This window comes from Gymnoscopelus microlampas (genome assembly GCF_963454915.1).
Source record: "Gymnoscopelus microlampas genome assembly, chromosome: 11".
Taxonomy (NCBI): Eukaryota; Metazoa; Chordata; class Actinopteri; order Myctophiformes; family Myctophidae; genus Gymnoscopelus; species Gymnoscopelus microlampas.
Genome location: NC_139948.1, coordinates 2,792,701 through 2,806,036, shown reverse-complemented (window position 1 = coordinate 2,806,036; position 13,336 = coordinate 2,792,701). Strand labels below are relative to the sequence as shown.

Sequence of the window (13,336 nt, the reverse complement as noted above, 5' to 3'; positions counted from 1 at the left end):
ATACTCTACAAGCTCATAGCACGGCACCGAGTGTCGGCTCTGAGCTTGTAGATCTGCTATCTATCAAAAATCTTGAACATTGGTGAACATTTTTACACACACCTTTGCTTCTGCACAACATATTTTCAGATGGGGGTTCGCGGACAAATATTTATCAATTTGGGGGTCCTTGATGAGAAAAAGTTTGAGAACCACTGATTTAGATTGATGAAATACACATTTCAACATGCAATGGAGTTTTTCTGCACAGTTGTAGATAAACATTGCATATTATTATATATACATTAAGAAAAAAATAAAAAATAAGTAAAAATGTAATCTGATTAATCAGTTTATTATTCAAATCAGGGATTTTATTTTCATTTTTTCTTTTAATAAAAATGATGACATCATAAATGACATTGGAAGCTTGATTAGAAAACCTCAATCAGAAAAAGACATGGGACACAGCTGGCATGTGCACAGCAGGTGACAATCATCTTACATACACAACTCTCTCTCTCTCTCTCTGTGTCTCTCTCTCTCTCTCTCTCTCTGTGTGTCTCTCTCAGCTGTATCACTCTCAGGTGGAGTCTCTCCGCCTGCGCGTCTCCTCTGTGGAGCGCGAGCGTTCCGCCGCGACCTCCGACCTCTCGCGCCTGCGGGGTCTCCTGACCCGGAGCCGAGGGGCACGCGCCACGCTCCTCGCCGCGTGCGCGCTCCTGGCCGGCGCGCTCGTGCACACCTACCGACGCGCGGGCGCCCTCTCCGCACAGCGCACCCTGTTCTATCGCCTCCTGGAGGAGAGAGAGGGAGTGGAGACGGAGGTCAGGAGACTGGTGGAGGCCCTGGGTGGAGAGGAGGAGACGGGAGGAGGAGACACAGGAAGTATGGCTGCAACTACTGTATTCATTATGTTTCTTAGCGGTTATGCTACTGATTGCTTTTTCGATTCATTGAATAATGGAGAGGCACGCTTTTTGTGTAATAAAAAAAAGGGCCTCACTAATAGGGCTGTCACGATTACAAATTTAAATTGACGATTAATTGTCACTCAAATAATTGCGATTAATGATTTTAATTGTGTGTTTGGCGTTGAACATTGGAGCACTATGAGGCCTTTTAGCCGTCGTAATCAAAAATTGCACAGGGCAGATATGACAAATAACTAAAATATGCAAAGAAATTATTGACATATTTAATAATTGTATGCATGTAAAAATATCAGAAATAGCTGATCTACAAGCTTACAAGGTGTCACGAAATGACGCGTTGTGAGCGAGTTTTCTGAACAACTTTACAGAATTGTCAATGTTCACTAAAAAAAACAACCTTTCTCAGCCTCTATAGCAGAGGTTCTGCATGTTTCAGCTCAGTGGGTTGACTAATTGATCTGAACGTGCACACGGGCATTGACCATTAGCATTTGCACACAGTGACGTGGCACGTTTTTCACTTACCCGAAATTTAAGATGTTTATTAGCGTTCGGCGTTTGGGCTGCGAACTGCCTATTCCCATATTGTTTATGCAAGGGGGCGGGGCTGGGAGAGAGTCAGCTCACTGAAGTCAAGGCACAGACTACTGTGTTGTTGACGGACAACGGATGCACGCTTATGAGAAACAACACAAATAAAACCTGGCAAAACAGTTGCGTGCATTAGCGCAAGATGAGGATAAAGGAAACATTCAGTCTAAATGTCCAGCTTGCTAATTCTCACCTACTGCTACTACTTTTGTATTTGAAACTTTAAATTTCTCTAAATATTATAAACTTTCAGGACAGCCTAAGTACGAATATCATTTATGAAAAGGCTACTATAGGCTACAGTGAAGTCGGACTGAATAATGACTTCACTGATGCACTGATAATATTTAGAGAAATTTAAAGTTTCTAATACAAGAGTAGTAGTAGTAGGCGAGAATTTGCAAGCTGTACATTTAGACTCATAATCGTGCATCCTTGTCCGTCAACAACACAGTAGTCTGTGCCTTGACTTCAGTGCGCTGACTCTCTCCCAGCCCCGCCAGGCCCGCCCCCTTGCATAAACAATATGGGAATAGGCATTTCGCGTTTGGGCTATGGGTTCTGTTGTCATGGTTACAGCCCAGCAGGCTATGGGATCTCTAGCCACTGGCTAGACTTGGCTTATACACGCGCACACATACACACACACACACACACACACACACACACACACACACACACACACACACACACACACTGCGTAATAACTGTGTTATTAGCACACTTAGGGTCGTAAATGACCGGGTTATCACACACTCACCACACCTGACTGTCACCTGCATGTGCTAATGGTCAATGACCTGTGCATACCGAGCTCATAACCCAAAAGTCTGCATATAGTCATCATCTAAAATAGGCTCTATGCACAGCAGCCATATTATCACTTCCTTCACAGGTGTTACCAATGATACTAATGAAGGCTCTGTTCCATTTAGTGTAGCACAGTGGTTTCCACGACCCCCATAACTCTGAGAGTTACACACCCGTAAAGAGGCATTTGGAAGCCCAACTGTAGACCCACTGGTGTAGCAGAGTGTTTCCAGTGAGCCAACATGCACAATATCAGCACCCTGACTCTGTTTGACCAAGAATGGAACAGAGCCTTCATTAGTATCATTGGCAACACCTGTGAATGTCTTCACAATATGGCTGCTGTGCATAGAGCCTATTACATGCTGTGGTTGTGTTCCCGTAATGAAAGGTATAAGGTTAAAACAAGTCTAAATGGGTTTAATTATCTTATGATTAATTCAATGAACTGTTCCGCCCCTAGCAGGAGGAGAGCAGAGGACGGGGAGAGGACTGCGGAGGTGGAGGAAGGGGGTGTGCGCCGTGCTGGCGGCTAACAGGCTGCTAGCGTTAGCCAGGTGCTCCAGCGTGGCGCTCCGTGTGGAGAGGAGAGGAGGAGGAGGAGAGGATGGAGGGATGAGGAGAGGAGAGGATGAGGGAGGGAGGAGAGGAGGGGAAGAGGATGGTGGGAGGCAGGCGGTGTGTGTGTGCGTCTGTGGGCAGACAGCAGCCAAGAGGGAACTCACACCCACAACAGGTAGGCACGCACGCACGTGTGCGCGCGCACACACACACACACACACACACACACACACACACAGTTATAAGAACGCATTATTCATATGATTATGATTATAATATATGTTCCAATGTTTATTGCCAAAAACACAATTGAATCCTTAAAGGGGCTACACCATGAATTTCATTTTCTTTTAGGTTTTTAGTATTTTTTGGGCTCCCCAGTGTCTCTTGTACCCAATTTTTTTTTTTTTTTTAACATTCAGTCATTCATGCTCATTTCATGGATTTCCTGAATGGGCGTGTCTGAACAGGCCATTTCAGAATGGCTGTGCAAGTGATGTCACTTGCACAGATTTTGCATTGACGATGGCCAGACAGAATTGCTCAGTAGCTCCCCCCTGCCCAATAGGACGTTTTGGTATTGCAGCTGAAAAAGCTTGGAATGACAGACAGTCAGATTGTGAGAAAAAATATCTGGATGTTTTTTAGGCTTACAACCTGTTTAAAACGTATTAGGGGGCAATATTTATATATAATATATATTTTTTTAATTCATGGTGTAGCCCCTTTAATCACAATTATTTGTATAGCAATTAATCGTCAAGTAAAATGTTATACACACACGCACGCACGCACGCATGGCGCGCACAGAGAGAAGAGTATAGGACATTTCAGTGTGTTTTCAAAATGTAAGTTCATGTGTGTGTGTGTGTGTGTTCCAGATAAGGATGATGATGATGATGATGAAGAAAAGGAGGAAGGTGGTGGAGCAGGGTTTGTGCGTTGGCTGCGGTCTAAACATTTCTCCTCTCTCATCCTCTCCTCCATGACACAACTGCAGGAGGTGCAAACGCACACTGGTAAGTAACCACACACACACACACACACACACACACACACACACACACACACACACACACACACACACACACACACACAAACACGCACAGGTAACTAACTATCCAAACACACACTAGGTGTCGCTGTCATTTAAGCCCTGTTCTTTACTAGAAAAGATTTCTAAAAAACAGCAAAAATAGCAGATCTATAAGCTAGGTGTTGGCTATGCTCCGATGTCGAATAGATGGATATTTAACCACTTAAGCCCTATAGTGAAAATAGCACAATTTGTTGCTGTGTCGCTGTCACCTATACCTGGATTCGGGAGAGTCTCTTTTCCCTGTATTTTGCCCAGGTGGACAGGGTTTTGAGGTTCAGTTTAGGCATAATTTCTGTGAGGTTAGGGTTAAGGTTAGGCATAGTGTTTGTGAGGTTAAGGTTAGGCATAGTGTTTGTGAGGTGAGGGTTAGGTATAGTGTTTGAGGTTAGGGTTAAGGTTAGATATAGTGTTTGTGAGGTTAGTGTTAAGGTTAGACATAGTGTTTGTGAGGTTAGGGTTAAGGTTAGGCATAGTGTTTGTGAGGTTAGGGTTAAGGTTAGGCATAGTGTTTGTGAGGTTAGGGTTAAGGTTAGACATAGTGTTTGTGAGGTTAGGGTTAAGGTTAGGCATAGTGTTTGTGAGGTTAAGGTTAGGCATAGTGTTTGTGAGGTGAGGGTTAGGTATAGTGTTTGAGGTTAGGGTTAAGGTTAGACATAGTGTTTGTGAGGTTAGGGTTAAGGTTAGACATAGTGTTTGTGAGGTTAGGGTTAAGGTTAGGCATAGTGTTTGTGAGGTTAGGGTTAAGGTTAGGCATAGTGTTTGTGAGGTTAGGGTTAAGGTTAGACATAGTGTTTGTGAGGTTAGGGTTAAGGTTAGGCATAGTGTTTGTGAGGTTAAGGTTAGGCATAGTGTTTGTGAGGTGAGGGTTAAGTATAGTGTTTGAGGTTAGGGTTAAGGTTAGGCATAGTGTTTGTGAGGTTAGGGTTAAGGTTAGACATAGTGTTTGTGAGGTTAGGGTTAAGGTTAGACATAGTGTTTGTGAGGTTAGGGTTAAGGTTAGGCATAGTGTTTGTGAGGTTAGGGTTAAGGTTAGACATAGTGTTTGTGAGGTTAGGGTTAAGGTTAGGCATAGTGTTTGTGAGGTTAGGGTTAAAGTTAGACAGGTTAGGGTTAAGGTTAGGCATAGTGTTTGTGAGGTTAGGGTTAAGGTTAGACAGGTTAGGGTTAAGGTTACGCATAGTGTTTGTGAGGTTAGGGTTAAGGTTAGACAGGTTAGGGTTAAGGTTAGGCATAGTGTTTGTGAGGTTAGGGTTAAGGTTAGGCATAGTGTTTGTGAGGTTAGGGTTAAGGTTAGACATAGTGTTTGTGAGGTTAGGGTTAAGGTTAGACATAGTGTTTGTGAGGTTAGGGTTAAGGTTAGGCATAGTGTTTGTGAGGTTAGGGTTAAGGTTAGACATAGTGTTTGTGAGGTTAAGGTTAAGGTTAGAAATAGTGTTTGTGAGGTTAGGGTTAAGGTTAGAAATAGTGTTTGTGAGGTTAGGATTAAGGTTAGGCATAGTGTTTGCATTCAATTCATGAACATAGCATAAAATGTACACAATAATACATTTCTTCAACAAATACAAACGCTATGTACAAAGGATTAAAAGACACCTCCTTTCGATGGGAATTTACATTTACCTCCCCTTGTGGACTCCTGATGTTTTTTCAGGACAATTTTGAAAGAAACCAGTGATTCACATCCTTTAATGGATGGTGTCAGGGAGTATTAGAATGAGAATGTCCCCATGTTTGTTCTAAATGTGGGTGGTACCAGGTCATGGTCGCTCCCTATGCAGTGTTAAAGAACGGCTAACTTCAGGCGCTATTGTACCGAATTTTGAAGCTAAACTGGGCGTATGGGCTGTCTCTCAGGAACTGCTTGTTCCTTGTGTTTTTTAATTCTCAAGGTGTGAAAGAAAGGCTTTTTTTATTATATTAAAAATGTTTATAAAGACCTTTTCACATCTGGTTACATTTGGCTACAGCGCCATTTAATCAAAAGACAACTTTTTGGAATGCAGTGCATTCATGCATGTGGGTGGAAAAGCCTGAGAAAAGGCTAGATAGTTGTTCTCTTGTTCCCAGCAGAGATACTGTAAGTGGCTTACATTTTGCTACTCTACCAACAGACATCTATTGAAATTGCACTGTAGTTAAATCAAATGTAGTGCGCTGCATTTGTATGTGACTTTGTTATGGTCCAAAGGTACAGTATGACAAGAGATACAGTCGGACCCCAGGTATTTTTTTTTTAAATACTTTTTTTAATTGGACTTTTTTGTGACATGATAAATACATCCGAGTATAAACAACTATAAAATATAAAACGAGAAAAGACAATGACAAATAATTTGGTATGAATTCAAATAAAATATACAACATAAAAAACAACAACAAACAGTTATACAGATACAAACAAAAAACAGAACAACAACACACTCTTGCTCTCATACTCTCCCTGCACAGATCTTTTGTAAAAAATCGTAAGAAAAATAAAAACACTCCGGTTCCTTTTCTTATTAAAGGATTTGCACACATTTTCAAGATTCTTCAAAAATAGCAGAGGTTTTAATAGGTTCATATTTTCCAATATGGCCCCCTTTGAATAAAGCTAGGACACCCCCTATCTAAATATTCTGTGTACAACTTCAGTTCCATTGCGTTGTGGCCTAGTACTATTGTTCATGTTATTGTCTCTGCCAGGACATTAAACCTGGTTCTAGCCACAATACACATGCAGTCATACACCAACATTTACTCAAACAATAGTATTTACACATATTTACCATTGTTGTTTACTATTCATCACATGTATCATTTAATGCCAAAGAGTGTGAATTAATTTGTAATTTATTCAGATAATGTTTGAACATGACAAAAAGAATCAACATCAGTGAATGTTATTTAACATGGAATATCAAAACCCACATAATAATCATTACTTCATAACAAGACAAAATAATAAAAAAAAACTCATTAATAATCCTCATTTGTCCCATGAAATTAATTGTATGAAGAGAACATAATAGTAAATACTAATTGCAATTAATTGAGATAATTGGCATAATTGGCATAATCATCATAATCATTTCCATGTTGAAACATTTTCATATATTTTCAAAAATAGTGGAAATAGCTGATCTACAAGCTCAAAACATGTCACGTTTTGGGCTTGTAGATCAGCTATTTCCACTATTCATATAAAGTATAAATGATTTAAGTTATTTGTCATATCTGCCCTGTGCACCTTTACAAAGCCTAAAAGCCAAACAGAAATTACATTTTTATATATATATATATACTGTATCCATGTTCAACGACAGAAACACAATTAAATCGTTAATCGCAATTATTTGAGTGACAATTAATCGTAAAAGTAAAACAGCCGATTCAATGACATCTTCTCAATAGACAAGATAAACATATGATTCGAGTGACAATGACAAAGCTTAGGAACAACACTACTGGCTTCTGATGGCTCTCAAACTTTAAATTCAAGGAGCCACATACCTCCAGAGTTTCAGACATATAGGCGTCCAAATGAATCCTCCTCAAGGAACCCTGAGGGTCCCTGGACCCCACTTTGAGAACCACTAGACTAGGTTATAGTATTTGCATCAACAGAACAGTTTACTTTTTGAATGTTGAGAATGTTGACCTTGTAGATTAAAACAACAAAACAATTATGAATATGATTCTGGAGTCATGAGAGACGACCCCCAGGGTTTGATCTACTCAAGGTCACACAACTCAGCACTGTCTCCTTCATCAAACCAAAACCCAAATCCAGCATAGAGGGGCTGGGTGAACCTGGTCTGGACTCTGTGGAGGAGAGTCATGGTGTCGGAGACTTTGTACAAGGACAGAGTACCTGCACTGTGATCCAGGTACACTCCTACTCTGGTGGACACAGGACCTGGGATTACATTTAAAGATTTGTTGTGGTTGAAACTATAACCACCTGGCCCACACCATAATAACCAGGCTTTATCACTGAATGCAAATATACTTAGATCAAATCGAAATCCGTTGACAACTTCATATTGGGATCCTGTTCTGCTGATATCCTTGTATGAGACTGCTATGCCGACGTTTCCACTCCACTCTACTTCCCAGTAACAGCGTCCAGTCAGACCCTCTCTACTCAGAACCTGCATCGTGGTGAATCTCTCTGGATGATGAGGATATGATTGTTTTTCAGTCATCATTGTTACTTTTCTGTTCCCTTTAGACAGAGACAGATAGTAGTTTGCTGTGTTTGGATCCAGTGTGATTGGAACTGCATATTGTAAGAACTCAGCTCTTGTATTGGGTTCAAGCCAACCAGGAGCCGTGTCGTGGTGGTCTTGAACCCCTAACTGCTCCCCGTGTGTCGACTGGGGCTGAACACTGCTCCTAAGAGAATGTGTCAAAGTAATTACAAAGAAAAGGATCACTACAAATGCCCTCATTATTTTTTTTTATTTAATAACGTCCTCTATTTGGTTTGTTTGTAAGAACTGGGCTCCGGTCTTTGGTTCTGGCGGCGTTGACAGTAAAACATCCACTCTTTTCACCGCCTCTGAGACGTTTGTCCCTGCCTCTCTAAGACTGTCCTCTAGTTCGTCCCTGATCTTTGACACCGCCACAGTCACGTCTTCAAAGGATCTCTGAGGACGGACATTGCTGCTCACTGGGTGTGTAGCTTCGCTGATCCGTGAGAGGGAGGTGTAGCGGTGTAGAAAATGGATGTGATCCTCTATGTGTGAGATCTGCTCCAGCTCATCATGTCTCCCCTCCAGTTCAGTGACCTCCTGCTCCACGCACTTCCTCTGTTCTTCAGCACGACTCGCTTCACGTTTCTGCTGGTCTCTGATCAGCTCCCTCACCTCAGATCGTCTTCTCTTAGTGGAAGTGGTGAGCTTATTAAAGACAGTGTCAGCGTACTCCACTGCTCTATCAGCCGAGTGATTGATGTTCTTTATCTCCTCGTGAAGCACCTTTGCGTCTTTCTCTCTCTCCTGGATTCTCTGCTGGAGGTTCTGCTGGCTCATATCAAACCTTTTCTGTCTCTCAGCCCGTTCTGCTGCAGCTGAGATTATATCATGCCCTTTGTGTTCCTCCATGGAGCGCAGAGAACAGATACACTGCTGATCAGTACGACAGAAAAGCTTCCTCACCTCGTCGTGACGAGAGCAGATGTTCTCCCAAAGCTCGCCGGAGGCTTTGACCAGCCTGTGTGCCTGTAAGGCGGGGGATCGATAGTGAAGCAGGAGGTGGGCGTCACAGTAAGAGACCCGACACTGAAGACACGTCTTCACAGCTTTCTGTTTTCTCCTGGTGCAGAAATCACAGGCCACATCTCCAGGTCCATCGTAGCAGAGATCGGGAGAAGCAGCTACAGTTGTCTTCTTTACATCCATCATGTCAGCCAACAGGTGTTTTTCTTCAGAACGGGTCTCGGGACGAACGTCTGGCTGCACTGTGGACAGCTGAATGATCCTCTTTGGCCAGTATCCCTCAATACACCTACTGCAGTAGTTGTGTCCACAGGGAACAGTAGAGCCAGACAGATAGAACAGATAAACTTTGCCTGGTCCAGTAGTTCTACTTAGTGCTGCTGCTGCTGTGCAATTGTACTGCGTACTGTCTGGAAAACGGGTAGAGGGCCGTTTGGCTTCTTTTCCTCAATCCTCAGAGATCACGTGTGTGTGTGTGTGTGTGTGTGTGTGTGTGTGTGTGTGTGTGTGTGTGTGTGTGTGTGTGTGTGTGTGTGTGTGTGTGTGTGTGTGTGTGTGTGTGTGTGTGTGTGTGTGTGTGTGTGTGTGTGTGTGTGTGTGTGTGTGTGTGTGTGTGTGTGTGTGGGCGCGCCGCGTGGGAGAGAGAAGCATTCACCCTGTTGAAACATGAGTCAGTGGTTTAATACCAGATAAGGTGAAATGTGTCTTAATCTCCCTCTCTCTCTGAACCAAGGAGATATGCTTTTTCGAAGATCTAGACTCCCATCCACTTCCTTGTTAACTTAAAACTTAAAAATGATGTATCTCGGCTCCTGAGTACTTTTTTTTTTCAATGAAAAATCTTGGCAGTGGGCAAACGCGGCCAGAAATAATTCAGGCAGTGAATGAGTTAAAAAGGTTTTAATACCTAAAAAAAAAGAAAGGAGGGAAAAAAAGAAAGAAAAGACAAAAGACCATTCATTACTGCATAAAAATAATCAACAAACTATACTATAAAAAATGTCAAACATTGGCCAAATTGGTCAATTAAGGTTAGGTTTAGGCATAGTTTCTGTGAGGTTAGGGTTAAGGTTAGGCATAGTTTCTGTGAGGTTAGGGTTAAGGTTAGGCATAGTTTCTGTGAGGTTAGGGTTAAGGTTAGGCATAGTGTTTGTGAGGTTAGGGTTAAGGTTAGGCATAGTTTCTGTGAGGTTAGGGTTAAGGTTAGGCATAGTTTCTGTGAGGTTAGGGTTAAGGTTAGGCATAGTTTCTGTGAGGTTAGGGTTAAGGTTAGGTTTAGGCTTCGTTTCTGTGAGGTTGAGGGTAGGGTTAAGGTTATGCATAGTTTCTGTGAGGTTAGGGTTAAGGTTAGGCATAGTGTTTGTGAGGTTAGGGTTAAGGTTAGGCATAGTTTCTGTGAGGTTAGGGTTAAGGTTAGGCATAGTTTCTGTGAGGTTAGGGTTAAGGTTAGGCATAGTGTTTGTGAGGTTAGGGTTAAGGTTAGGCATAGTTTCTGTGAGGTTAGGGTTAAGGTTAGGCATAGTGTTTGTGAGGTTAGGGTTAAGGTTAGGCATAGTTTCTGTGAGGTTAGGGTTAAGGTTAGGCATAGTTTCTGTTAGGTTAGGGTTAAGGTTAGGCATAGTTTCTGTGAGGTTAAGGTTAGGTTTAGGCTTCATTTCTGTGAGGTTGAGGTTAGGGTTAAGGTTAGGCATAGTTTCTGTGAGGTTAGGGTTAAGGTTAAACATAGTTTCTGTGAGGTTAGGGTTAAGGTTAGGCATAGTTTCTTTGAGGTTAGGGTTAAGGTTAGGTTTAGGCTTCATTTCTGTGAGGTTAAGGTTGAGGTTAGGGTTAAGGTTAGCTTGTCTGGAAACAATCTCCATTTCCCCTTTTATGGTTCAACAAAACAGCTTCTGATAACATTTTAGGTGAGAAATTGGCCATGCAGTTTCTTTATTGATTAATTTAACATTTGCAACATGAATGAATTGGTCATTCATTGTTTTGGTTACCAAGAGTATTCCTTTAAGTCCTGTCCATATGTACAATGTAGGCATTTAGCAGACCCTCTTATCCAGAGAGACTTAAATAAGCAAGGTAAACACATACATCAAATGCAGAGAGACAGTGTAGTGCCTCCATAAACTAGGATCACAGGTAAACCAAGAACCTAGAATCAGTCAAAACAATATACTACTATCAAAATAATAATCTGTACATTGAAACTATAGGATATCAGGTAAACAATGAACATATGTCTAAATAACACGCATCTGAATTACATTTTAACCTTGTGGTAAAAAAAAATCACACCCTGTGTGAAGGTAGCGGTGCCTTTGATACATTATGTCATCGATATGTGTTTATAATGTGTTTATAGCCATGTGTCATGTGAAGCTTGACCAATCACTTTGTTGACGGGTCTGACCAATCAGAACGGTGATGGGTCTGACCAATCAGAACGTTGACGGTGAACACGGACAAAGTCAGGTATAGAGCAGGATCCGCTCTATAACTAAAGGTATAGCGCCGCTAAAAAAAAAGAAACACGAGAACAAATGACCAGGGTTAGTCTGCATTGGTCGTCAAAACTTGGTCAAGTGCAACGGGCTGAGGTGGAGTCTGAAGAGGTGAGAATTGGGAGTGAATATGCAGTTCTACAGCCCGTTGAAAAGTGAGGACAGTAAATGCCACTGCATTTCCAAAATGTTCATCTTTCTACTAAAATGACCAAATGTCCACACACACACAATTCCTCCTATCTCGTCTTCTTTAGACTCCACCCCTCCAGAAGTGACGTCAGCAGCTCGGGAAGGTTTGTCCCACCTCTTGGAACATCTTCTCAGCCAATCAGATGTGGTCTCTGGTCCCGCCCCCTACAGAGGAAACCAGTGTCCACTGGTGGTTAGGCTGGGGCGGGGTCTGGCTCGACTGACAGCTCCACCACCCAATAGGAAGGTAAGTAAGCCTTTCATATTTAGATACAAGCATTCGGTACCCAGCATTGGATGATGTCAGTATTGAGACCATCCATATTATATATATTTTCATATTTGGGCATAATCCAGTCACTTAGCACATTGAGTGCCAGGTACTGACGGCAGGGATCTTATGTCCATATATGGGCATTTTACTGTATGTGCTGATTTGCACTGACATGGGGCATGTCCATTTGTGGGCTGATAACGCAGTCCTTGCTGGGATTATTGTGTTTAACAGCATTGTCACACATGTCCAGTCCATATTATGCAGCATAGGCATATCTGCGCGCCCGCCACAGACAGACGAACATGCAACTTGAACTTTAGACTGTGGGGGAGGGGTGGTTTGTTGCCTTCTGATAGGCTCTGCACAGCAGCCATATTGGAAAGAAATTGGGCCTCTTCTTACTTCCTTCACAGGTGTTACCAATGATACTAATGAAGGCTCTGTTCCATTCTGGTCAGGGTGCTGATATCGTGCATGTTGGCTCACTAGAAACACTCCAGTTTGGTTCCGAAATGGACCCTTATGGTGGGTGTGTAACTCTGAGAGTGTACAAATGGAACCAAATGGATGGTTCCATTTGTACACTCTCAGAGTTATGGGGGTCCTTGAAAATAAGACAACCTCTATGCCACACTAAATGGAACAGAGCCTTAATTAGTATCATTGGTATCACCTGTGAAGGAAGTAAGGAAGGGGCCCAATTCATTCCCAATATGGCTGCTGTGCATAGAGCCTATTGCCAGGCTCTACCCACACACCTTCCCCCCCCCCACCTACATAAGTGGTTCAGACAAAACGATGGCTGCGTATTTTTCACCTGAAAAGAATGTCGACGCAACAACAAAGTGTTAAAAACGTGTCGTTTTCCCTCCAGACTCTGGTCTCCTCCCTGCAGCAACACTTCCTGCTTTTCAGCCAACGGCTGCACTCCGCTGAGGTAGAGAGGCGGTCCCTCAGGCTGGAGTTGGCCAATCTGAAACGAGCGTCCAAGGGTAGCCGTGGAAACCACCGCCACAAGGACCCCTGTGACGTGGTGAGGCTGCCCACCGCACTGCCTGAAATTATATATATCTTTTTTTTATTTTGAATGAGAGCTAATATAGTATGCTGTAAAGTAACGAAGTACATGTACTCAAGTACTGTAATTAAGTACAATTTTGAGGTTTTTATATAAATATAAAATATTTTACACCACT

The 13,336-nt window shown here is 42.4% G+C and overlaps 2 protein-coding genes across 2 annotated transcripts in view; one reads left to right on the top strand and one right to left on the bottom strand.

Moving 5' to 3' along the window:
• The window catches only part of LOC311055693 (coiled-coil domain-containing protein 171-like), a gene marked incomplete at its 5' end in the record, with an annotated part of 44,814 nt that overhangs the window by 25,616 nt on the left and 5,862 nt on the right, over window positions 1-13,336 (top strand). Inside the window, 5 exons of the mRNA XM_084071959.1 lie at window positions 552-867; window positions 2,782-2,892; window positions 3,764-3,895; window positions 11,929-12,110; window positions 13,015-13,173. Coding sequence (XP_083928085.1) covers window positions 552-867; window positions 2,782-2,892; window positions 3,764-3,895; window positions 11,929-12,110; window positions 13,015-13,173 — 900 coding nt within the window. The remainder of the gene's footprint in view (window positions 1-551; window positions 868-2,781; window positions 2,893-3,763; window positions 3,896-11,928; window positions 12,111-13,014; window positions 13,174-13,336) is intronic.
• LOC311055695 (tripartite motif-containing protein 16-like) lies at window positions 7,689-9,359 on the bottom strand (the record flags this gene model as incomplete). The annotated part of the gene is made up of 2 exons (XM_084071961.1): window positions 7,689-8,352; window positions 8,491-9,359. 2 exons carry the CDS (start codon window positions 9,357-9,359, stop codon window positions 7,689-7,691), a joined length of 1,533 nt encoding a protein of 510 aa, XP_083928087.1.